The sequence below is a fragment of the Accipiter gentilis genome, chromosome 7 (assembly GCF_929443795.1).
Source record: "Accipiter gentilis chromosome 7, bAccGen1.1, whole genome shotgun sequence".
Lineage (NCBI taxonomy): Eukaryota > Metazoa > Chordata > Aves > Accipitriformes > Accipitridae > Astur > Astur gentilis.
Window position 1 is genome coordinate 9,705,861 of NC_064886.1, and position 24,286 is coordinate 9,730,146.

Consider the following 24,286-nt stretch of genomic DNA (forward strand, 5'->3'; position numbering starts at 1 on the left):
GCCCGGCGCCCCAGAAGCGGGGCGGACCCCCGCCCCTCTCGGGGTTCACTGTGCCAATAACGGGGCTCCCGATGGCCACGGGATGCCCGGGACGGCCGGGACCGGGGCGGGGGGGTGTCCTGCCGCCCGCCCGGCCCCGCCCCCGTTGCCACGGCGACGTTGTCAGCAACCCTCCGGCCACGCCCCCCTCCCCGTGTGGGCCAATGGCGCGGCGGCGCCGGGCCTGCTCGCCGGTGACGTCATGGCCGGTGAAAATCCCCCGTGGCCGCGGGAGCGGCGGTGGCGGCGGCGCGGCCCCGTGGCCCGGTGCGGCCCGGCCCGGCCCGCAGCATGGCCAAGCACCACCGCACGCCGGCGCGCTCCGCCGAGCCCGTCATCGAGGTCAAGAGCAAGGTAAGCGCCCGCCGGCGCCGCCGCCGGGGCCGGGACCGGGGCCGCTTCCGCCGGGTCACGACCGGGCGCGCCGCCCCCGCACCGGGCAGCACACATGGGACGGCGCCGCGCGCCGGGGAGCGGCGCGGGAGCCGGGCCGTGCCGGCGCTCCGCTCCCCGGCGCTGCCCGGGGCCTCCCCGAGCCCGGCCCGGCCCGGCCCGGCGGCCGCGGTGTCCCGCCACCGGCGGGCTCCGCCGGGGCGCGGGCCCGCTCGGCGCGGCCGGCACCGGCCCTGGGAGCGTCGCCGGGGAGCGCTCGCCAGACGTGCGGCCTCGCCGGGGCGCGGTGCCGCCCGCCCCGGCGTGCGGGGTGGCTCCGCCGCTGCGGGCGTGCTGGGTGCGCGGTCACCCTGGGTGCACGGCTCGCCCAGATGTGCTCTCGCCCAGATGTGCACGCTCGCCAGGGCATGCACACCCCCCGGCTACGCCATCACCCAGATGTGCGCCCCAGCAAGGGACGAACTCCCCCGCCCAGACACACACACTCGCACGGCTGTGCGCTCGCCCAGATGTGCCTGCTCGCCCAGATGTGCCTGCTCGCCCAGATGTGCGCTCACCCGGCACATTCTCACCCGGGTGTGTGCCCTCACCCAGCTGTGCCCACCCAGCCCTGCACTCATCCAGATGTGCGCACTCTCCTCCTGCACCCTTGTCCAGCTGTGTGCTCACCCAGCTGTGCCCCTGCCTGACCGGGGCGCCCAGCAGGGTGGGTGCGCGGTGCCCTCCTTCCAGGCGCACACTGGCCGCCGCCTGCCCCGACGGCTGGGGTGTGATCCCCCCTCAGGCAGCGCGATCCTCGCAGTGTTCCTCAGCCTGTTCTTAATTGGCTTCCCCTTCGTCGTGACTGAAGGAGGCAATAATTAACGCCATTGCTCACCAGGTGCTACAGCAGCACCTGTGTCGCAGGGAAGGGCCTCCCGGCAGCATGGTGCCCGCCGTGGCTGGCGGTACAGCCAGAGGTTCCTTCCTCTGCCGCGTGGACACCTCTCTGCCCCATCGCTTCAGTGTTCGGGCAGGAAAACGGTTCTGCTCCTTTTATTTTGCTTTTGGGATGGGCTCCGGCCAATGGGTGCCGCTGCCTTGGTGCTGCCGAGGCTCTGGAGCCGGCAGTGCCTGGCTCTGCTTGCCCCAGGGCAGTTCTGTGCGGTGCCCTGCCTGCATCTGTCCTGTTGGCCGGAGCTAGCCCTGCCCAGCCTCACCCCCTTCCTCCTCCTCTTCCTCTGCAGTTCGACGCCGAATTTCGCCGCTTTGCCATGAAGCGCTCCAGTGCAGGCAGCTTCCAGGACTTCTACCGCCTTCTGCAGACGGTACACCAGATCCCACGGGTGGACGTGCTCCTGGGCTACACGGATGTCCATGGCGACCTCCTGCCCATCAACAACGACGACAACTACCACAAAGCCCTGTCCTCTGCCAACCCCCTCCTCAGGGTCATCATCCAGAAGAAGGGTAAGTGGGAGCTGGAGAAGGGCACCGGATCCATCCTCCATGTCAAGGGAGATGAGCCACGTCCCGCAGTACCACTGGTTCCACATTTGGGCTGTGCCAGCGGCGGTGGCAGCCAGTCACATACCTGTCAGCCACCACTATGGAACTGGAGATGGTGGCACCAGGAGGCTCCCAGAACCCCGCTGGGGCCGTGGCACCTATGCAGGCTCTCCCTGACAGCCCTTCCCCATGGCAAAGGCACCCATGCCAGCCCAGCCCTGTGCACCCCAGCGAGCAAAGGCAAATCCTCCCAATTCACCCCTTTGAAGTTGCATTTTCCAGATGGGCTTGTGTGGGCTCCCGGAAAACACCGCATTGCTCCCGTGAGTGCCGGGCAGAGAGCCCCGTCAGCTCCCTGCCCCGAGGCGGTGGCAGCCGTTGTTTTGGCAGAGCTCTCAGGGTACCGGGTGCTGCAGAGCTTTTGGTGGTGGGAGGAGGCTTGTCTCCTCCCCGGCAGCCCAGGGACTCACCCTGACCACAGCGGTGTGTTCCCGGAGAGCAACTTCCTCATGCAGGAGCATGAAATCTCCATGATAACAGCATCCCAGTGAGGATGAAAGCCTCTCTGTGACAAACACCCTGGGTAGGTCTCTTCTTCACCAGGGAGATGAGCCTATCCTGCTCACTTTAGCAGCACTGAGGCTTTCTCTTTATTAGCACCATCAAGCAACAGTGCACAAAGCTAGAACCTGACCTAAAAGCCCCCGTTTCCCTGTCACGGTGCAACTCCGTGTTTCCAGCTCATGCTATTGGTATAAAGTCCCTGGGTGAGAGGTGATGCCAGTGGCCAGCCCTGGCTGCTATGCCAGTTTTCCTGGGCTCTTCTATGGCTCTTGCATCGGGGTGATGCACTGGACGAATGCCCAGACCCAGGCTGTGGCATGGGGAGCCAGCGTGGGGCTGGTTGTGCCGGGACTGCTGTGGGAGCATTGCTCCTGCTCTCAAGAACCACCTCATCTGCTGCTGGGAAAAGCCTGCAAGGGCCCATGAGTGACCATGCCAAGCTGGCACAGTACGGAGAGTGGACAGCTGAAGCCCTGGCACTGTGGGCAGCACAATAAGGAGGGCAAGGAGACAGTGTCTGCGAGCCCCAGCACCCAGCTGTGCCCGCAGGAGAGGGGCTGCGGGGCAGGCAGCACCGCGGGAGGTGTGTGGAGAGGCCAGGAGCAAGCCCTGGGTGAGTCACAGCTGATTTAAAATGGATCCAGGTCATCCCGGGGCTGGGCTGTCGTTGAACCAGTCCGGGTCGGTAAGGAATGCGGCTGCAGAGCCTCTCTCGCACGCCGGGCACGGGGAGCCATGCACACGCATGTGTACGTAGGTGTGCACCCAATGGTGGGCTCCGTGGCAGCCAGTCCTGCCGCAGGGGGTCAAAAAGCAAAGGCTGCAGCTTGGTTCCTCTCTGCGCTGTCACCTCACACGGTGAAGTTGTCTCTGCAGAGCAGCCTGGCGGGGGACGGCAGCACTGGCCTTCCTTGACTGGGCTTGGCTCACGGGAAGGGCAGGGGAAAGGCCGGCACATTGCCAGGGCCACCGGCGGGCTCGTCCATGGGGTGCTGGACCTGCCTAGCCCAGCTGCTCTGTGCCCCTTGGAGAGGAGCTGTGCACTGAAATAGCTGTGGGAAAGCCTCCACCGCCCTTCCCTGAGCTAAAAATATGCCAGGCTGTGTGTGCAGGGAGATATTTATAACCTAGGAGCCCTGGCAGGCTGGCTTGGCTGGGGAGAAACCCCACATCCCCTGGGCTTGGGGGCATCCCCAGCTCCCTTGCGGCTGGAGCAGGGTCCGGGTGCTGGCTAGGGGCACCTTGGGGAACGTGCCGGCAATGCAGCGGCCAAGATCTTGCCCCTCGGCCCCTGGTGGAAAGGGATGGGGAGAAACCAGAGAGGGCCCAGGGGATGCTCCCCAGCACATGGTGAATGTGGCCAAGGAGGGGACGTGGCAGAGCTGGGCCCCACGGAGCAGCCCTGGGGCAGGGTCAAGGAGGATGGGGTCAAACCCTCTGTGGTGGCACCAGATGGTGGAATAAGAGACAGCAGCACAAATCACAGTTGGGGATTTTCAGGGGCCCTGGGGACGCTGCAGCCCTGGGATGGGTCTCCAGGAGGTGGGGAGTCTCCATCCTTGGGGATGGCAGGGCTCCACAGGACACAGCTGCAGCCATCCCCATTCCATGCCAGCGATGGCCCTGCCCCAGTGGGGACAAGGGACTCTGGTGCTGTCTCATGGAGCCGGACTTGCCCTCAGGAAGCTGGCTGCTGCCACAGCACCCCCTCATGCAGTGGGGGAGCCTCATGCGGGGGGGGGTGGTTCCCCCTCCCCAAACTGGGGCACAGCCGCAGCTCCCAGGCCCTCAGGGCTGGCAGCTCTAGCGTTAAGCTGCAGAGTTTGGCTTAAAGTGTGATTAAGGCTGAATCACTGCCTCGATCCCACTAATCCTGGCCTTGTGTACGCTGGGTAATCCCAGGAGATGGGCCTGGCGGAGACAGGCTGCAGGAAAAGCCGGGGTGATGCTCTGGGGAGGAGAGCCAGTGAGACCTGTGAGCAGGGCACTTCTCCCGCCGGCTCCCCTAACACCTGGGAGCCAAGGGCACACTGTTGCGTCCCTGGGCAGCTGCGGTGCCTGACCTGTGTTCTCCCTTGCTCCCTACAGCAGAGTCTGATGCCGGAGTCTTCGCCTCAAACTCCTTGCAGCGGAAGAAGAAGGGGCTGCTGCGCCCTGCGCACTACCGTGCCAAGCCTCACCTCCTCATCGGCATGCCCCAAGACTTCCGCCAGATCTCCTCCATCATCGACGTGGACATCCTGCCCGAGACCCACCGTCGTGTGCGGCTCCACAAGCACGGCTCTGACAAGCCGCTGGGCTTCTACATCCGCGATGGCGTCAGCGTGCGCGTGGCCCCGCAGGGAGTCGAGAAGGTGCCCGGCATCTTCATCTCCCGCCTGGTGAAGGGCGGCTTGGCCGAGAGCACGGGTCTGCTGGCAGTGAGTGATGAGATCCTGGAGGTCAATGGCATTGATGTGGCCGGCAAGTCCCTGGACCAGGTGACAGACATGATGGTGGCCAATAGCCACAACCTCATCATCACCGTCAAGCCGGCCAACCAGCGCAACAACGTCATCCGCAGCAGCAAGGCCTCAGGCAGCTCGGGCATGTCTACGGACAGCACCCCCAGCCAGCAGACCCCCAGCCCAGCCTCGCAGTACCTGAGCAACTACAGCACGGCTGAGAGTGATGAGGAGGGTGACCTGGTCATCGAGAGTGACAGCGCACCCCACTACATCCCTGGGGGCTGCCCCAACGGGGGCCCCACGGATGGACCCCTCCAGCAGAGCCTGTCCCCGCACAGCTCGCGGGGCTCCCTGCAGTCCCTCTGCAGCCACGATGGCAGCCCTGGCCGGGGCAGTGGGCGGGAGGACGGCACCCTCCTCACCCTATAGCCACAGGGTCCCGTGCCACCCTTGGCAGCCAGCCGGGCTTCCCCGCAGCCAGGCTGGTCATGGGCACCGGGGCAATGACAGGGCTGGTGGGCAGGGGTGAAGCGGGGCTGCCCGCTGCCTTCTCCTGCCACCCGCATCCCCGGGAGCCCCGCTGCGGCACCGGCTCCTGCCAGGCACTGCCCCTCTGAGCCCCCTTGCCTCCCTCCCCTTCCTTCCAAACAAGTGGTTTTTTTTAATTTGTTTTATCAAAATATGCATCATCAATTAATATATTGCAACGGACAGTAAAACCTTTTCTAGAAAGCACCCTGCTTGTCCCTGCTTCGCATCACTGCAGGGGCTGGACCCCAACAGCCGTGGGGAACAGCCCCCTCCAGGACAGCAAACAGCCCCAGTGCCCCAGGACAGGACAGGCACATCCCCCACCAGCCCCACTGCCCTGTCCCACACACCGTGGCCCATCCTGCCATGGATGCATGCGCTCCAGATCCCCTGGGAGGAGGGGGACGGGATGGGGACCCTGGCCCTGCGTGCACAAGGCAGTGCCTGGGAGCAGCACCCTTGACTGTGGTGCATATCGTGGCTTCGCTGCTGCACTGGGCAACCCCATCGAGAGCCACTGCAGGGAGGAACAGGGAGTTTGGAGGGATGCTGGGGCATGTCCCTCCCCTTGCATGTCCGCGTCCGACACCACGTGTCCAGGCTGTTTTGGGCAGCGAGCCTGGCATGGTGGCCTGATGCAATGAGCCTTGCCTGGCTCCCCACCCAGTTCCCACCTTATCTCTGCTGCAGTGCCCTCGCTACACAGGGGACACCCTGGTGGCACCTGCAGGGAGCTGGCTGGCACCTGGGCTGGCAGCAGCACCCTGGCTGTCATTCAGCCCCAGTAAACGCTGCTGGGGCTGGAGCAACTCCATCCTTCTCCAGCTTGGGGCTGACCCAAGCTCAGGGGGGGCTGTACCCACCCTTCCTGCTCACCTGGGGCTCCTGGTGCCCTTGGTCCCTCTCCCAGCACTGAAGTGCCGGGCTGATGGTGGCTTTGGCCTTCACTTTGCTGCTGGCCTGGCCCAGCTCCAGACCAGTATCTTCCTGCCCATTCGGAGGGACAAAGCAACACCCCAGCAGGAAGGTGCTGCTGGGCCCCATTGGACCCACAGTGGTAACAGCTTCTCCTCCTCCTGTGCTGTCCTGGCTAGGAACAGGCCTGGCCAGATCACGGCTGGCCATCCCCATAGTTCTTTGCCCCCTCTCACCACATCTCCTGCAGCATCAACCTTCAGCGCCAGCACCAACACCTCTGCCCCAACCCGCCGTGGCCACCGGCGACATTTGCTGGTGAAGCAGCCCAGGCACAAGGTCTGGCAGGTAGAGCGCACCTGAGGGCAGTGCTTTTCCAGCCTGTTCAACTGAGCTGGACACGGGTGCTCAGGAACCAAGGGCGCCGGCACAGTGCCAGACCCTTCATGGCATAAGGGCTCTCCCACGGCCCTCGGATTAAACCCCGTGGGACGTGAGCACAGATGGTGCCAGGTGCTCTGGCTTGGCTCCCATGGGGCAATGCTGGTTTAGTGCCGAGGGCTTGACTGCGCCGGCTCTACCAGCCCGTTTGCCAAGGGTCTTACAAACCCAAGGTCCTCTCATCGGCACTGCTCTCAAGAGCACGGGGTGGTACTGGGTGAGGAGGACCCACAGCTCTCGGGGTCTGAAGGGATGGCACCAACTGTTCAGGTTTTAACTGTCCGTCTGGAGCCCCAGCCCTGCCGGGGGCAGGCAGGGAGAGCAGCAAGGGCTGAGGCTGGCAGCTCCGAGGCTCCCAAGCAGGATGACACTGGCGGCACACAGCCACGGCCCAGACAGGCGAGAGAGCAAAACAGGCAGCAGGGCTGGTTATTCCAGACTTGTTTAGGGCAGGGAGGTGCATGGGGGACTGGTGCCTGCGGCCCCCAGCTGCTCTCAGAGCCGCTCTCATCCAGCCGGCTCAGCCTGTTTGCCCTGAAGGCAGCGCAGGGAAGCGTGGGGTGATTTTTCCAGTTGGCATCTCACCTCCTCCAGCCCTCAAGTGCTAAAAGCTTTCCCGGCCCTCGGCAGCAGCATCGGCCCCTGACGTCCCAGGGCACTGCAGGTGCCGCAGGCAGGGCTGGACCACTCTGCAACAGCCCCACCCTGCAAAATCCTGCCCAGGATGGAGTAACCCCCGGCAAGAAGGCACCTGCTTGGGGCAACCGTGCACAGCATCCCCACCTTGCGCAGTAACAGGAGACGAGGCAACAGGCACAAGCTGCAATAAGGGAACTTTTGATGGGACTTCAGGGGAAAAAGTACTCCCCCTGAGGGTGGCACAGCCCGGGGAGAGAGCCCCAGCAAGGTAGGGTAGCAACCCCATCCTTGGAGATTCTCTTAACCCAGCTGGACAAGGTCCCAAGCTGTGGAGCTGGCCCTGCACTGAGCAGGAGATGGACCAAGTGCACCAGTGATCCCTTCTACCTCATATCTTTCTACGCTTCACGCAGCAGGATCCCTGCAAAGGTCTGCACAGGTCCCCATGTAGCATCTGAAGGTAAGGAGGCAGTGAGCTTGTTCTGCCAGCCTGTGGACCGAGATCTGGCAGGACTTTGCACATTCTCCACTCCGAGTCCACCACCAATATCCCAGCACTCCAGCCCAGCGAAACCTAACCTCCATGGACACTTTGGGCTTCTGCAGAAAGTGCGACCAGGACCCATGGCTCTCCCCCTGCCTGTACTACATCAATACTGCTGATTTCCGCTGCCCATTACTCCTCAGGCCCTGCTGAGCCCACTGGGAGCTGTACACACACCGAAAGAGGGAAACAGTGCTTTACTGGAGTATGTCCTGCCCCACAGACAACAAAGGCTTCTCCAGACACTCTGCCAGATCCCCCTGCAGCTGGCCCAGCTCTTCCATGGGCAGAAGAACTGAAGGTCTGCACCTCATTATTGTCCTCAAGCTGTCCCTGAGCTGCTGAGCCCAGCCAGCAGGTTGGGCGGTGCAGGGGTACCGGCTGCGTGAGCAGGATGCATCAGAGCTCAGGACTGGGGCACGCACGGCAGACGTACAGCACGAGGGTTTTGTGCAGACACAAATGTGTCCAGAATGAGAAATGATCATGGCCCAGCTCAGGAGAAAGAAGGGGAAAGGAACACCACAGGCAGCAGCACAGGAGACCTCCTACCAGTTTCTAGACGTGGGAAAAAAATGGGAAAATAAGAGGTGATGTCATGGATCCAGAGCAGAGAGCTGATCTCTGAGAAGTCAAGCAGCACTGAGACACAGGTTCTTCTGACCACAGAGGAAAAAGTATATTAGGGTATCTCCCTCCCTTTTCCATGGACAAGACACAGCACTGGACCATGAGCAAGAGACACCACCTGCACGTTGGACATTGTATTGGCACCTGCGTGGGCCCATGGTCCTGAACTTGCCTTCCTCTCCTTCCCTCCCAAAGTGATAATTGTCCCTTCCCAGCGATGAAGGATATTCACGCAGAGCAGCACAACACACCCAGCCCCACCAGCTCAGGAGTCCAGCTTGATGAAGACTTTGGGCCTCGAGAAAATTTTGATGGCCTCTTCTATCTGGGAGAGCTTCCTCTCCAGCTCTATCCGCCTCTTCTGCATGCTGAGGGTGTCCGCGCGCACTGGTAGCATCACCAGGTCCTTTATCAGCTGCTCCTGGCCTGTGAAAAAACAAAACCCAGAAAAAATCAAGTTGTGTAAGTGGAAGAGCAAAGAAATCCATCCTTTTCCTAATGCTATGACCTCATCCTCAGTCCTGAAAATTGTGGCAGCACAGGACTTAGAACACCCATCCTTCTATTCAAAGCTCAGCTGGATGAGGACCTGAGTGACCTGCTCCAGCTTTGAAGAACCAAGGGTTGGACTAGAGACCTCTGAAGGTCCCTTCCAACCAAAATCTTTCTATCATTTTAAGAGCAATATTAACCCTAACATCAGGTCTACCAGACAAGCCTGCTACAGAGAGCCAGTCCTGTAATGTGCAGGTCCCACCAACCTGAAGGAGATTGCTCTTTCCACGCACACAGCTCACATCCCAGCTACGTGCCTTATTCCAGGCAACTCTCCAAGTGGCAGGAATCTGTGCCCCAGAACTCTCTTCTCCCTAATTCTGGCTAGGATTGCCTGTTTTTCTGAGGTAGAATCCCCATTCCTTTTTCTCTTACTCTGCTTCAGATTGCTGAGGGTCTCCAGCCGCTGGCTCTCCGGCATCATGGTATGACCAGGTGGCGTGTCAGGATCTGGCAGGTTTCGCAGCCGCTCCTCCATCTGTCTGCGCCACAGCTCCTTCCTCTCCAGCAGGCTGGCAAGGCAAACAAAAGCCCATGTCAGCACATCTGGCAGGAGAGCTCACCCAGGGATGCAGGCAGAGGCCAGGAATCGAGCCCTTCCAACCCCACTAGTGTCCACATCACTGCCTGAGGACCACAGAGACCCACCCTGCTGGCACATGCCATTGCCATGGAAGGATACACCCGGGTTTAGCCCGCATGCATGGACTAGCAAACACACTCCACATGCACTGAAGGGCTGCTGGAAGCGACACCGTGAGGCCAACACGAGTTCCTCAGAGAGAAAGGCTTCTGTGCCTTGCTTCTGGCCCTGGCCACAGAGTCCTCTCAAAACCAGCTGTGGGCCAGTGATGCAGTGAAGTTGGACAAAGTGGCTCACAGCCAGGGATACTGGCAGGGAACAGCAGGCACAGCAGAGAGCCAAAGGACTGACACCATGGTCAGTCCTAGGAACAGGGTCACCCAGGAACTGTTTTCCATTCTGAATTCCAAAATGCAAGTCACTAGTTGGATGTTCCTCAGACTCCGGGTCCAAAGCAGGGTGAATGCTTGTGAGGTAGAACAAGCCATCTGCCTCTCCAAAACCAGACCTTTTAATACTGAAGCTACGTCATGTGGAGCAAGGCTTACAAAGGGGCAGGAGCACATTTCTCAGAGCACGCAGAGCATGCTCATGCCAGCATCATGGTACAACAGCAAGCAAGGGAGGAGACAAAATTCTTTCTAAGCCCAGTCACAGTGGCCATGGGGATACTTGTTAAGTCAAGAAACCAGGAGGGACTGCATTTATTCTCCAGGCCACAGTAAATCACACTGCTCGCGTATGGCGAGAGCACCTCTGTCCCCAGACCCCCGTCCTTCTATGCAGAAGCTGGGAGACATGGTGAAGGGAAGTGGGCTTGTTACAGAAAGTCCTGTGGACCAGAGAGGGGCATACGTACTACTGGGGAACGTGGCCCTTTTGATTGGTGTTGTACTCCTCCTGCTCCCGGTGCCTCTGTTCCAGCAGCTCAGCCAGCGCCTGCAGGGACTGTGAGCGTCGCAGTGGGGCCCGCTTGGCGTTGCGGGCATTGTGCTTAATGAAGTCAATGCTTCTGCCCTCCACCTGCATCTGGAAGAAGAGAAAGGAAGGCAGCAGGGGCCAGCTCAGCACACGCGCACAGGCACACACAAGGGACAAAGCAAAGAGGCACCCACAAAAGATATAGAATTGCAGGTGTACTACAATAGGACGGGCCTACCCTCAGTCCATCCCATCTCAGGAGTCAGGGAGACAGGCAGGAGCTATGGCTGTGTTTTGAGAAGAAACCAGTGCCAGAATAAGTGCCAGAAACCCTTGGGGTGCCATGGTTTGCCTGGCACCGAAAGCCAGGCAAAACCTAAACCCCACCTTTTTGAGGTCCCCAAGCTGACCCCCTCAAAGCCAGAAGGACAGGAAGAACCAGGCTTAACATAGTCCACGAGTCCCCTACTGCTGTGTTTGGAGCCCATCAGAGCAAATAGAAGGTCAGGGAAAAAAACTAGTCGGGCCCTTGCCAGACCAGTAAACGCAACGGAGCCCCTGGCAGAGCAGGAACTTAGCTAGTCCTTGGGGGCATTTCCCCAGAGACAGCACCCTCTATCACAGCTCCTCTGATGGTCAAGACAGAGGAGAAGGTTGCTGGGTTTGAGTTTAAAGTCTTCTTTTCTTGGTTTTCTCCCTTAAGAATTTATGTCCTGTTTAAATTAAGTCACTTCATGGCATTTGGGAACCAACAAACCGACAACCCCACGCTCGCCAAGGAAAGAAGACATGAGTCACGGAGCAGTTTAGGACCTCCCAGACAAGACTACCTGAAAGGTTTAGTTGTTAATACTGATTTAAGTCTCCTTACTAAAAAGCACACCCATTTCCCAAATTTTTATCTAATGTCCAGAAGCCATGGTTCCTTTGATTAAGGTGGCAGCAGTCTCCAAATTCCCAAGACCTCCTGCAAAACTCTACAAAGAGCTGATTTGAGATCACTGGCACTTCTACAGTGAGGAGGTGGGATTTTCAAAGGGAACTTCACAATCTCTTTAACTATGAGCAAGAATGAAGCCAGAGGGTAGTATTAGCAATCCTTGAACACCTGTCTTGCCACCCCAGTGACCAAGACCCTGTTCCTTCCCTTCAGGCAGGAACAGTATTTACAGATCTCCCTGTTCACACAGGACATCTGACCCAACTTTAGAAGAATGCATGATGATTTCAAAGCAGGAGCAACAGATAAGTGCCTGAAACCCCTGGGACAGATGTAGTTAGTGTGCAGCTCACCTTGATTTCAGCACCCAGTGCCTCTGGAGCCTCTGCATCTGCTCCTGCTTTTGTTCTGGCAGGCCTTGGGGAGAGCGGTCTGCATGGCTTGATCCCAGGGCCACAGCGAGAATATGCCCTCAGAAATTTCAGAGCCTCTGGATTTGGAGGTGGGGAGCTCTCCTGGGAAAGGCAAGAAAAGATCCACTAGCGGAGGGAGGCTGGAGCAAAGAGAAACCCATCCAATAAAGTTTGGGTGGTCAACCACAAGCTCAACCACAAGTTTCCAGCAGGCACACTATTTCTGCCATGACTTGGCGGAAGTTCTTGGGGGAAAGCAATCTGTACACAGCCAGCAAAGGCCAAACAGGCTGCCTACAGCAACAAATCTGGACCTGGCAACTGAACTTTGTAAAGAAACACTTTAAAAAAAAAGGGAAAAAATCTGCAGAAACACGCGTTTGGATCAAATGCATGCATAGCATTGACTGGAGAGTTCCTCTTTACTGACTAATCTGGTAGGCATGAAAGGAGAGCAACACCAGATAACCCAACAAGAGATATCTACCAGAGCTAGGGACAATCTAAATAGTTGGACAGTCCATACTGACAGTGATCATGACTCCTTAAAAAACAGAAATCTTCCTGTGAAAAGGGCATATGGCAGCATGGAGTAAGCCTGCTGAAAGTTGAGAGATACATGCCAGTCTCCCTTGTTGGCAACACTAGAGAACTTGAACTCCCAGAGAAAGCCATCCCACCTCCATAAATACAGAGCATGTCACAGAGCCCTGCTACAGCAAGCTTTAATGAAATGGCACAGGTAGGCATGAAGCTGACTGCTAAGATGCTGTTCTCAAGTGCTGCTCTGCTCAGCACCCCAAATCTGTGGTTATGCTACTCTAGGCAGAAAGAGAAGTGGAGAGTGAGGGAGTCTGGTGGTTTTGGGAGGGTGGAATTGCATCTGACAGACATCTTCAAAGGCCATCGTTAGCACTGGCACAAGGTAACACTACTTGATGTCTAACAGCTGCTCTAGGGACTATCTCAATCTTGTTGCAAGTAAACCCTGAAAATTGCAAGTTGACACTGTGGCAAGTGGGTGACCTTATGATAACGCAACTAGGGCACTGCTCTGCTCTTGGAAGTGACAGGAATGGTACAGGGCAGCCTCCAGGTCTTTACAGGTACCCAAGGCCTCAGCTGCTCTCTCAGCTGAAGTGTGGTCCCCTCGAGGCAGCCTGTTGCCTGGCCCATTTAGCTTGGCAGACCTCAAGACTGAGGGTGGGATAGCACAGTCACATCAGTAGTTTTGGTGTAAGGACCAGGATATATGATGCACTCAGCACTGCCTAGACTGATCATGCTCCAAAGATGATCAGTCTTGTTTCAACAGGAGCCAGGAGACTCAGAGCTCTCTGGTAAGTTAATGAGAAGCACCTTTACCTAGCATGGTTGGTTTGAAGACAAATAAGTCTGTGATCTTAGGAGTGTGCTAGCAGAGTGCAGCATGCCTCTTCTACCTCCACGGGAGCACTGAGACTGCCAGAGCCCTTTTCAGGGCAGCTGCTACAATTAACAGCCTCAGGGACAGAGGAGAGAGAATAAAATCTGTGTCAGACACCAAGACCTAACAGAATCAACTTAATCTCTGAGCAGCAGCTCCACAGAAGATGGAGATCCTTCAAAGGGAACACCCCAGCTCTAGAGAGCCACAGCAACAGTTAAAGCAGTGTGAGTCAGCACCAGGGCCTCCTGCCACCTATCTCTGGAGGAATCCACAGAGCACAAGTAACGCACCACACAGAAACTGCCTGCACAGACACCACCCCCTTTCCCCAAAACAAAAGAAGAAATTATCTCAATCTTCCTCTAACCCAGAGGACTTGTCAAACAAGAGTGTAGGCTTGCGTTCCTAAAGCACACGTGGGTTTGCTCCTGTGTGTGGAAGGGTCACAGACATCAGAGAGATTGGTAGCACACTGGGAAGAAGAGACACAGCATTTGGAACCACTGGCTTGGAAAACATCTTGTCAATTTTTGCAGTTGTTATTAATACACATAATTTTAGTGTGAAAAGTTGGCCCAAGGGCCACAGACCAGAGGGAATGCAGAGATGAGGAGGAACTTGAAGGTTCCAACTCAGCAAGGGAGCACCAAGGGAAGGCTTGTGTTAGCAGCAGTGCTCGAGGCATCATCCAGCTTGCACCCACCATCTGCACTAGCAGCAGCTGTCTGTGTCGCTCCTGTTGACACAGCTTGGTTGGCTGCAAAGACAGAACAGAGACCGAGACTGTGAAGGCTACCAGGGACTTGCAGAAGGACAAAGCCCTCTTCTGGCAGCCCACAATCCTAAGGCTGATGGGATCGCAGGATCTAACAGCCCTGCACTTCCTCTTCCTCAAGGAGCTTCTCCCACGCCCGGCTGAGCTGAAAGGGAGCCCCAAGGCCTGTCCTCCAGGAGGTCACTATGAAGAGGGTGGGCACTGCCTGCTGCCATGCAGCAGGAACCCACCCCATCCATAGGAGCCACAGTGTCTACTTCTGGACAAAAGAAGAGGCTAACTGAAGACAGAGGTCACCTCAATGACAGGAGTCTCCCAGACTCAGACTGATGACAATGGATCCACCCAAAGATAGTGATGGAGCTTTCCTTCCCTCTCCCAGCTTAACTTTACTTTCTGTACAAACAGGTACACCTCTTCCAAGGCAGCTGCTTTGGTGAATTTGGCAAAGCCGTCTGACAGAGGCACCATTTAAACACCGGGAACCCACCAGGGGAGAAAAAATTATCCAGAGAAAGAAACAGAAAGAAGCCAAAAGCAAACCAAAACCTTCACAAAGCCAGACACCTGCTCATTTCAGTAGCTGAGAAAGCCTGAGAAACAAGGTATGGCCCTGCATCCCTTCTCCCACAAGCACACGTACAGAAGACAGGAGGGTACGTACACCCTTGCAGGTTGTGCTGATCTATGAGACCTCCACCCTAACTGCCTGGAGAGGTCTGTGTGCCCCCACTGCGCAATGGTTATTCACCAGGACCATTGCTCGGAGAAGAATTTGGAGATATACAGCCCACTGTGGGTCCACAGGGTGGTAAGAGTTGGACCAAGGTTTGATGCAGCCTGAAGACCTACCTCTGAGGACCATGACCCGTGGGGCAGAATACCACAGGCTTTTGGCACAAACCCCAGACAAGCATTGCCCCAAACACTGGAAAGCTGCAAAGCCAGCTGGATGCACCTCTAGACAGGGAATATGGCTGTGAGGGCTGCTCTGCACCCCCCCGGGAACCGCCTTTAGATGCCTAACAGCCGAAGGGCAAAGTAGGATCCCTCAGGCAGATGGTGCAATGAGATTTTCCTCTTCTCAGCTTCCCCTGCATGAAGACTCTACTTGGTCAGATAGAATGGGGATTATTACAGCAATCACTCTGCAGACCCACGCCAAATGTTCTCACTCAGCACACAGCCCCACTGTCACATCTGCCCACCGTGCTTCAGCACCAAGTTGCCCCCAGACCCATAGATTCTGGGACTGCCACATCTCCACCATCCCACAGAACCTCATGGCTGACCCACATACCACACCAGGAGAGTTCAAGAGCTCAGTGGGTACTGACCTGCAGTTTGGCCTTCACCTTTGACTCTACATTTTCATATTTCTGGGATTTCCACAGAGCTTTCACAGGCTTGGACTGGCTGTGCTCTTGGGCTCGCTCCTTCTCTTTGCACTTCTTCTGAATCTCCTTTATTCGCCTCACATTTTCCTTCTCATGGTCCTTGGACTCTTTCCCTGCACAGCAAGAGGAGACACAGCCTTCACCCCTCAGACAATGCCGAGGGATGCAGGCTCTTGGAGCACTGGCACCAGAGCACACAGCTCCATCTCCAAAGCTGGTCCAACCACCCATAGAAATAGCAAGCTCTTCCCTCTCCTGCAGACTAGACAATCTGTGCACTTTTCCCACGATAGATGCACACTCCCAGTTTGACCCTCTTCTGCCAGAGGATCCCACAGTGCCCAGAAGAGCATCAGCACAGGTCTGCACATTACTGGTGTCCACAGACTCCCTTGTTCTGAGAGAGTGTGGTTCACTTGTCCTATTTTGGACTATGCCAGACAAGCCATGCCAGCATCCTCTCAAGAGCAAGGTCTATTCCCAGTTCAGCATCCCATAGTGTTTCTGAAGCGAAGAGAGTTAATGGCAGCTGCAGAGCCTTAAACCTGCACTGTTCCTCGTTTCAGGGTCAGCCATTGTCCCACATTCAGGGGGAAATAAACAAGATTATGGATTGTATTTTTTGGGTTCAAATCAAAAATGATCTTTCCTTGGGCTGCCCAAGACAGGGGAGATCTCAGCTGACACAACCAGACCCTCTTCCATTCCCCTCCTGCTTTGGCACAGCAGTCATAGCAGCCACCGCTGGCATCCACCATGCTGGCACCAGGCAGGGCTAGGGGCAATGCTAGTACATGAGGTAAATCAAATGACACCCAGTGCTCAGCCTTATCTCCTTCCTGGACCTCTGAATGTACTCTGGGTGACCTCCTAGGAGAAGGGAACATCTTCCACAAAGACCCTCTCAGTATCCATGTATACAGACAGTCTTCCCAAGTCCTGTTTGGCTTCACTAACAAGGAATTCCCCAGGCTAAACATCCTCTATACATTAAGATTTCGCTTGATTCATCTTTAAGTTTGACTATAAAGATACTTGTTATATTCAGAGGCAGCAAATTAGAAAGCCTTGATTTATTTCCAGCATCTTTCAATAGTCTCTCATCCACGACTAGTTCAAGTCCAACTTAAACAGTGTCTTTTTTATAGTTCCTCTTCCCACTGCAGACCCGGGCCAGATTGGAGTCAAGCAGGCTGCAGCAGCACCAGCTCCAGCACAGGCGACACCACTGCCAGGCCAAATGCAGGAGATAGGGTGACCAGCCCTGCAAATCTCAAGCTCTCCTCAGGCAGCAGAGCCGAGGAATCCACCCATATCCCTGATGCTTCATCCCTGGCCCCAAATGCAACTCAGGCCAGCAGCGACTCAGCTGTACTTACTCTTGACTGGCAGCCTTCCATCAAGGGAGATCCCTTCGAGCTGCAGTAAGAGACTGAGCATCCCCTTCTGTCCCTTCTCCAAAAAGTCCTTTCCACTCGGGCGAATGCGAGGGCCTGGCTGGACCTGGTGGGCACTGCCCAAAGCAGGGTATGGGTTGGGAACTGGGTCCAGGGGGCCAGAGGTAAAATCCAGCTTCTGAGCATTCCCTTCCAGCCTCCCTCGAGCTACAGAGAAAGAAACAGAAGGAGATTACCAGGAAACTATCTCACCTCATGCTTTTCTTCACCCACAGACTACAAACAACGCTGAAGACCCCCTCTCCACCTCTACCTTATGCTTTCCCATCTTTCAACCAGCTGTACAGACCACCTTTAAGATCATCATCCGTGAGGCAGCAGAAGCACCTGCACCAGTGTGAGTGAAGACTGTTGAAGATGCCAAGGAATAAGGACATCAAATGGGCAAGCTGCGTCACGCCAATGTACAAAACCACACATTCGTAACAAGCATCAAGGACCCACCTGAGAAGGGGCGTTTGTAATAGTTTGGAAAGAGCGTAGGGTCTGGAGGAATGGGTCCAGAAATCCTGGATGGACCTTCACACATCCTGCTGTCACTCTGCCTCCACCACGGAAACCAACCACCACTGAGAACAGAAATGAACAAGGCTCACTGAGCCACTGAAAAGCTACAATTTTTATATATTTTTATATATGTGTGTGTGTGTGTGTGTGAACTTCTGACCTTCATTAGAGAGCTCACACACAGCTACAGAGATGACCTGCAGGTAGGAAACTACCCCAGATTGGACTCCATGCAGGTGAGGCAAGGGATCCAGCAGTACTGTCCCTGTTGTGGGGCTAATCAGCGTTTTTACCAGCATTTAACCTGAAATGTCTGCAGTTGCTGTAATGCCAGTATCTTCTGTACAGAAAATCTTTCCTGGCTTTGCTCTCCCATATGGGGACATTTAATACAGACGTGCAAGCAGGAGCTGAGCTGCTGTAACTGTCCTGTGTGCCTTTAGCGAATAGGAAACTCAAGGTAGCTGGACATCATCTGACACATTTTAGCCTTAGATTTGAATTATCTTGCACCTTGGTCTCTTTCTAAATAGCTCCTGTGGTTCAAACACAACCTACCCAAAGCAAGCTGAAGCTCCTGCCCCACACAGATAAACCTCTCCGTTGTATCCTCTGCAAGAGACACACCAGCACCAGCACCACCCTTGAACAGGCTGGGGCTGAACCTCAAAAGGACCCGAGACAAAACACTTCACTAGGGGCAGATACTTCATTTTTGGGGAAGGGTACTGAGACAAAACCAGCCCAGCTGTCTCTTGGCTCTCTGGGAGAATGGAGACTTATCTGTTTAGAAAAACATCTTTTTCTTTTCTAAATAACTTTTCTATGCAGATCAACAGGGACCAGCACAGATCTGCAAATCCCTGCCCTGGCCCACACCAGTCCCTGCTGCCTCTCTCCTCCTCACGACAGGAGAAGCACAGATTCCTCCAGCACAGGAGCAGCCAGCATCTATTTCCCTGCAATGCTCACCAAGATCTCATGGACCGCATTTTATTGCCTACAAGAAACTTGAGGGACTTGCTCCCCACTCAGAAAATGAGGATGCAGGATGCCGCACCAACAGGCACAGGCTGCTGGTGAACTTTTGGCAGATGCCACAAGAGCCTCAATACCTCAGTCACGCCATGATTTTGACAAGTGCCTGGGTAGCTCAGCTGGAGTCATTGCTGTAACAGCTGGGGTTACAACCTGCATGCCCTGACTCCCGAGGCAGTAATTTAAAGATTTCTGAGACAGCTCTACAGGAAGAACCCCTTTCAGGATCCTTGGCATGCCAGCAGTGATGGGATGCAGCATCTGCAGTTTAATTTATAAACCAATAAACGATCAGTACAAGGCTGAGTGAGTCTGAGTCATAGCAACTAATGCACTGCAGTCTTCCTTGCTAAATCACCCCTGTTGACATGAGACCCATTAGCAAAAAGCTGTTATTCATCTCCCAGACACAACTGCAGAGGCAATGTAAGCAATTCTGACTGTTGCACACCAGCATGCATGTACAGTCTGTACTCAGCTACTCTGGAAAAGCTATTTCTGAAGAGCAGACACAGACTCTCAGCCTGAGATAAAAGGACACTGTCTTGGTATTATTTAATCTCCTTGATAATGGATCCAACTAAGCCAGAACAGGCTCTCTTATTCTAGAAAAAAAGTGTTCACTGTGAGATCACTCCAGAACAGCTACTGGCCTTGAAATTCACATCTGATCTTGATCTGAACTTGCCTTCAAACCCAGTAATTTACATGCAAAATGACAGGCTGCAATCAAGACCTGTAACAGAGCAGACAATTAGTGTGGGGGATTGAAGGAGGAAAGGCAAGAAGATGGGAGGCGGGGGCCGGAAAGCTCATTTTATACCTTCACACAAGTCACATTTCACATCCCAACAGCACCCTGCCCTGCTGCAGGGAATTTGCAAATGACACCCACTCCCTGATTTGCAAGTCACATCGCCTCTGGATTGGGATCTTGCAAGATCAGACAACCTTATTACAATAGTAAGCATCTTGCCTATCTAGGCACCTACAGCAAACTCACCTACGTGGGGGACAAGCCCCTAGCATCAGCCTCCCAGCCCTGAGAAGAGGCAGCAGCCAAGCGTCTGTTACCAGTGATCAGTACAGACTTCCCAAGCTGCTGCTCTACTCCTGCCAACTGTGAGCGTATTTGGGGGACATCAGTGAGAGAACTTCATGGCTCACTTGTGCCAAAAGGGGATGTGCGGACCTTCTCCGCTGCCATCCCCATCCTTCTGCTTCATCTCTTGTGACAGCTCTGTAGTGCAAACAGTCCTGTGCTGAGCCGATTCAACTTACTACGCCTGCGTGAAACAAGTCACTCCTTTTGCTGGGTTAGTTTCCTGCCTGTTTAACCTTCTGTCCAAAAGTAACCTGGCTGTTGCCTCCACAGGGGGATCAGAAAAACACTGGAGCAAGCACAAGGGAAACAGCAGGAGCATGTGCTTATGAACACAGAGGAGGGAGGAAGAGGGAACAGGACCAGCCCTTTTCAGCAGTGACCCAATCGCTGGCTCAGCCACACTGTCTAATTGGCACCCAGGAAAGCATCTTCTCTACCACCACGTTAGAAACCTGAACGTCAGGAATACAGGATCCAACCCATTACCACCAGAAACACGCTTTTTAGAGCATTCACAGGCTATGAGATGCAGGCAGACTCTGCAAACGCAGTCTGGTTAAGTCCGGGTAAACAGATATGTATGTGTGCAACTCCTCTCTCTTCCTAACCCCCGCCAGACTGCAGAACTCGCTGGGGAAGCAGCAATGCTGCTCCTAGCCACAGGGCTGCACCAACTTTGTTCCCTGCTCACCTGAAATCAGCACATCTACAAAAGAGGCTCAGGGCAGTTGCCAGAGTAACCCAACGACTTTAGCCTTCCTCACTCACATTGTCTGAGCCGGGCTGGCTGCTCACTTCCATGCCAGGACCACAGCTTAATCCTGGCCTAGGACTCAAGCAACACACTCTCCAGCCCTAACTCTCCCAGAGTGTCCCTGTAAGTTTAAGAACCATTAATTTGACTCTTTGTGCCCTTTGCTCCAGCTTACCAAGTGGTAAGAATGCTACTCATCTCCCTGGTAAGCTGGGATCTTTCAGAGCCCATATGAACCATGCCTTCCTTTCACGGCTTGTTTTTGGCATCATAGTTAAGGAAACTACAAAACATGGGAACGAACAAGGCTTTGGCAGGTGTTTTTCACAGCCCTGAACCTGCCGTGCCTGACTTTGAAGCACTCCCTCTTCTTCACAGATCACATTTTCACTGTGCCTGGGTCGCTAGCCAGGAAGCTGCTACCTCACACAGAGCTGAAGCAAGCCCAGCTTCATGCCTTTTTGAGCCAACCTCTGCAAAAAGCATGGGAAAAAAAAAATCCCGCAGCTGTGATAAGCTGTGATAAGCAGAGCAAGTCATCTGCAGCAAATCAAAGGGCTAATCTCTGTGCAGCTGGTCTTGGCTGTTTGCTTCCTTCCTCAGTAGTTTTAGCTGAAATGGAAAGTAGCACCAAGATAACTTCCATGCCTGAGGGCTGCACCAAAACAGGGGGGCATGCGGATCTGGGACCATACCTCCTGCAGAACCAGGCATCAGGAAATGAGGTCAACGTGCTGTGAACCTACCCAGTGATGTTAGTCCATGCCTATGCTTTCCCCTTGTAGACTGCAATGGAGGGGTTTAACAGTCTCCTTTTAATACGATTCCCCATTCCCCTCAGGTACCACCAGCTCTTCCCCACCTGCCAGTCTCCAAGACCCATTTTCTCTTTTGCCCCTGTGAAGACAAATAGGGATGGGTACGGTCAAGTGTGATACTGGCATTTGCATGTGGGAACATGTTGCCTGGAAGCCGGGCACATGTTCACCAACAGCCCTTTAGGTACAAAGCCAGCTTGTACAGCCTGCCCAAGGAGTCAAACACGTGTCCTGCAGCAGCAGCCTCGAGCCGGAGGTGAACAAGGGCTGTGCTCAGCACTGGAAGGTGGGCAGAGACTGATGTGGGTGTTGCAGATCTGCAGCCAACAGCAGAGTCCTCTCTCAGGAGAGCAAGCAAGGAAGGAGGACATGAGAAAGGCCCCACCTTGACGCGTGTGATTCCTCCCTGATGCAAGGCTGAGCCACGTGCTGAGTTTACAGGACCTGATGTGCAACACTGGGTCCAGCGATGGAGACTGGAGCTTGTGTCACAGTCTGCAGTCTCGTCCGGCTGTGCTGTCGTGGGAAATCAATACAAACACAGTTTTGGGCATGTGCTGAGATCCAAGAGCCCACTGAACAACACTGGATAGCCCTGAAAAACCCTTCTTGGCTCCTCTCGTTCCCCGTGTGCCTGGGAAAGGGGACGGGCGTGTGAAGCGCAGCCGGAAAGGCGGACCTGGGGGTGTCGGAGCCACACTGCCCACGAAGCCTGAAGCAGGAGCTGACCAGGAGCCCCCCTCAAGGCATCACCCAGGCGGGCGCAGCCACCCCTTCCCTGGGGCCGCAGGCTGTGGCCAGGGCTGTGCTTGGCCCCTGCTGCCCTCGGAACGGGCACGGTGGCCCCGCGGCCGCCTGCTCCAGCGTTTCCCAGCCCGGCTCCCCCGCAGTCCTGGTGCCCCGCTGCCCGGCGGTCATCGCAGGGACAACCCCCGGGCCGGGGCCCCTGAGGGATCTCTCCGGCTGCCCCGAGAGGACTCACCGAGGGAGGCCGCAGAGAAGCTCCACCGGCTGCCGCCCGGGGCTGGGGCCGGGCTGAGGGAGGCCACAGCCTGGGCCTGGAGTGGGGCCGCCCGGCGGGAGCCGAAAGCCCGGCCCGGCCCCGCCGCGCTCCCCGGCAACCGCGGCTTCCGCCGGCAGGGGCGGGGAGCCGGGGCCGGGGCCGAGGCCGAGGCCGAGGCCGGGGCCGGGGCAGGCCCCGCCCGGAGCGCCAGCGGCGCCGGAGCCCTCCCGCAGCTCAGCTCCGGCCTTCGCCGGTTCTCCCCGCCGGCAGGCGCGGCCCGGGGGGCGGCAGGACCGGAGGGAGATCCCCAGCAGACGGGCAGGGCACCGAACCCGGCCGTCAGCCGTCCCCGGGGCAGGACAGCCCTGTTTCGGGCTCGCTCTGCGGCGAAGGTTCATCTCCCCACCCCGTCCCGTGCCCTCAGCCTGCCCTTTCCCCGGGGTTTTGGGAGAGGATCCCGCCAGACCCCCCGCACGGCTCACAGCCGCCGGCTGCTGAACCGCAGGAGCCTTCAGGGCCGGGGGATGGAGCGAGCTGGGGGCCAAAGGGCTCCCAAACGTAGCCCAGCCCTTTGCACGACCAAGGAAGTTTGTCTCTACTTACGTGCTTACCCTACAGCTTAGAACAAGGCTGGTGCAACCGATGGAAGCATCCATACCAAGCAAAAAAGATGGGAATGGGCTCCCTGGGATCTAAACTTCAATGCATAACTTGGTGTATATCCTTGGAAGAAAACCCTGAAAGGCTGTTACAGAATGAGTCTTGAGGTATATTTTGCTGAAATATTTTCTGACGTCTCCTTTCTGTGATTTTCTTTCCAATTCAAGAAGCTGAACTTTCATTTTTCCAGAATAAATCTGACTTGGAGCGTGCTCACCATCAAGCCAAAAGGCTGTTGTTTGCTGGGTGAGTGCAGAAGACTCCCTCAGCTTGGTCGAACCAGGAGGTTCAGGCATACGAGAGCAGCAGAATGACCATGCTAGCCAGGTTTGCTGCACCAGGAGACCACAACGTGCAAGGATGTGTTTGCCCATAACCACGCTTTTCCCTCGTAACAGTATATCTCCGTGCCATTGCTCTGGACCTGGGTGGTTAAACAAATTTCAGGGCATTTATTGCTGAGCGGAGCAGAGACAGCTGTGGGGATCAGAACCCCTTTGATTGCCACATCACTCTCTCCAGGCTATAAAATGCCATCATGTTTATAAAGGAGCTGTGCAAGAGCCTGTTTCTCCCACCACGGTACGATGAACAGGGACCACATCTCCGCTCCCAGTCAGCCTCTCCTGAATGCTCCAGGGTGCAAAAGTCAAATAAAAATCCCAGCGTTTTCCAGGATGCTGGCTTGAGGGATGGGACTTGGTCCTGGTCTTCATAGATCCCACAGCAGCGTTCATGGGGAGGGAACCACGGGGGTCCCTCGTTCCCATCAGAGCAGGGCTGTCACCAAGTGCCAGACTGGGATGGCCGCAGCCATGTCCCATGGAGTCCTGCCGTCCCTGAGGATGAAGACTCCCCCCACCTCCTGGTGACCCCTCCCAGGGCTGCAGCACCTCCAGGGCCCCTGAACCTCTGTCACCACCGTGGCCAGCCCCATTGGCCCAGCTCTGCTGCATCCCCCCGGTGCCAGGGAGCATCCCAGGGGTCCTCTCGGGTTTTTCCACCTCCCTTCTCAGGCAGGAGCCCAGATCTGGGGGACCTATTGCTGCCACATCCCCCGTGGCAGTTAACGGTCTTCTGGAATCTCCTGCCCAACTGCCACCTTCAAACCCATCCCCAGAGCTGAGCCTGAGGGAGGCTCGAAGGGGAGAGGTAGGGAGGACAGGCTCAAAGTGACACTGTTCATCCCATTACAGTGGCTTAAAACGCTCGCGGTTGGCTTTTGCAGCTTTCAGTAACCTGTGCCCATCCTAACCGTGCTGTCTTCCAGGCACAGGGCTGCTTCACTGGAGGTTTTGTG

General features: G+C 56.3%; 2 protein-coding genes across 2 annotated transcripts; one reads left to right on the forward strand and one right to left on the reverse strand.

The window, feature by feature from the left end:
- Positions 1 to 276: 276 nt before the first annotated feature.
- On the forward strand, positions 277 to 5,611 carry LOC126040532 (partitioning defective 6 homolog alpha-like). The gene is made up of 3 exons (XM_049805070.1): positions 277 to 393; positions 1,659 to 1,881; positions 4,573 to 5,611. Exons 1-3 carry the CDS (start codon positions 331 to 333, stop codon positions 5,358 to 5,360), a joined length of 1,074 nt encoding a protein of 357 aa, XP_049661027.1. The 5' UTR covers positions 277 to 330; the 3' UTR covers positions 5,361 to 5,611.
- Positions 5,612 to 8,633: 3,022 nt separating this feature from the next.
- On the reverse strand, positions 8,634 to 22,463 carry ENKD1 (enkurin domain containing 1). Its single transcript, XM_049805069.1, has 9 exons — positions 22,306 to 22,463; positions 21,709 to 21,839; positions 17,546 to 17,670; positions 17,024 to 17,248; positions 15,585 to 15,757; positions 11,984 to 12,145; positions 10,629 to 10,798; positions 9,562 to 9,698; positions 8,634 to 9,057 (listed from the first exon to the last, which is right to left on the reverse strand). The coding sequence occupies exons 3-9, from the start codon at positions 17,628 to 17,630 to the stop codon at positions 8,897 to 8,899; spliced, it is 1,113 nt and encodes a 370-aa protein (XP_049661026.1). The 5' UTR covers positions 17,631 to 17,670; positions 21,709 to 21,839; positions 22,306 to 22,463; the 3' UTR covers positions 8,634 to 8,896.
- Between the last annotated feature and the right edge of the window lie 1,823 nt (positions 22,464 to 24,286).

Excerpts from the sequence above, each read along its gene's own strand:
- ENKD1 (XM_049805069.1), bottom strand. The coding sequence starts at position 17,630 with ATGTGTGAAGGTCCATCCAGGATTTCTGGACCCATTCCTCCAGACCCT. Across the intron at positions 10,799-11,983 it reads CACTGGGTGCTGAAATCAAG|ATGCAGGTGGAGGGCAGAAG; the intron begins GTGAGCTGCACA and ends CTCTTCTTCCAG. Across the intron at positions 9,699-10,628 it reads AAGGGCCACGTTCCCCAGTA|CCTGCTGGAGAGGAAGGAGC; the intron begins GTACGTATGCCC and ends TTGCCTTGCCAG.
- LOC126040532 (XM_049805070.1), top strand. The coding sequence starts at position 331 with ATGGCCAAGCACCACCGCACGCCGGCGCGCTCCGCCGAGCCCGTCATC. Across the intron at positions 394-1,658 it reads TCATCGAGGTCAAGAGCAAG|TTCGACGCCGAATTTCGCCG; the intron begins GTAAGCGCCCGC and ends CTTCCTCTGCAG. Across the intron at positions 1,882-4,572 it reads GGTCATCATCCAGAAGAAGG|CAGAGTCTGATGCCGGAGTC; the intron begins GTAAGTGGGAGC and ends TGCTCCCTACAG.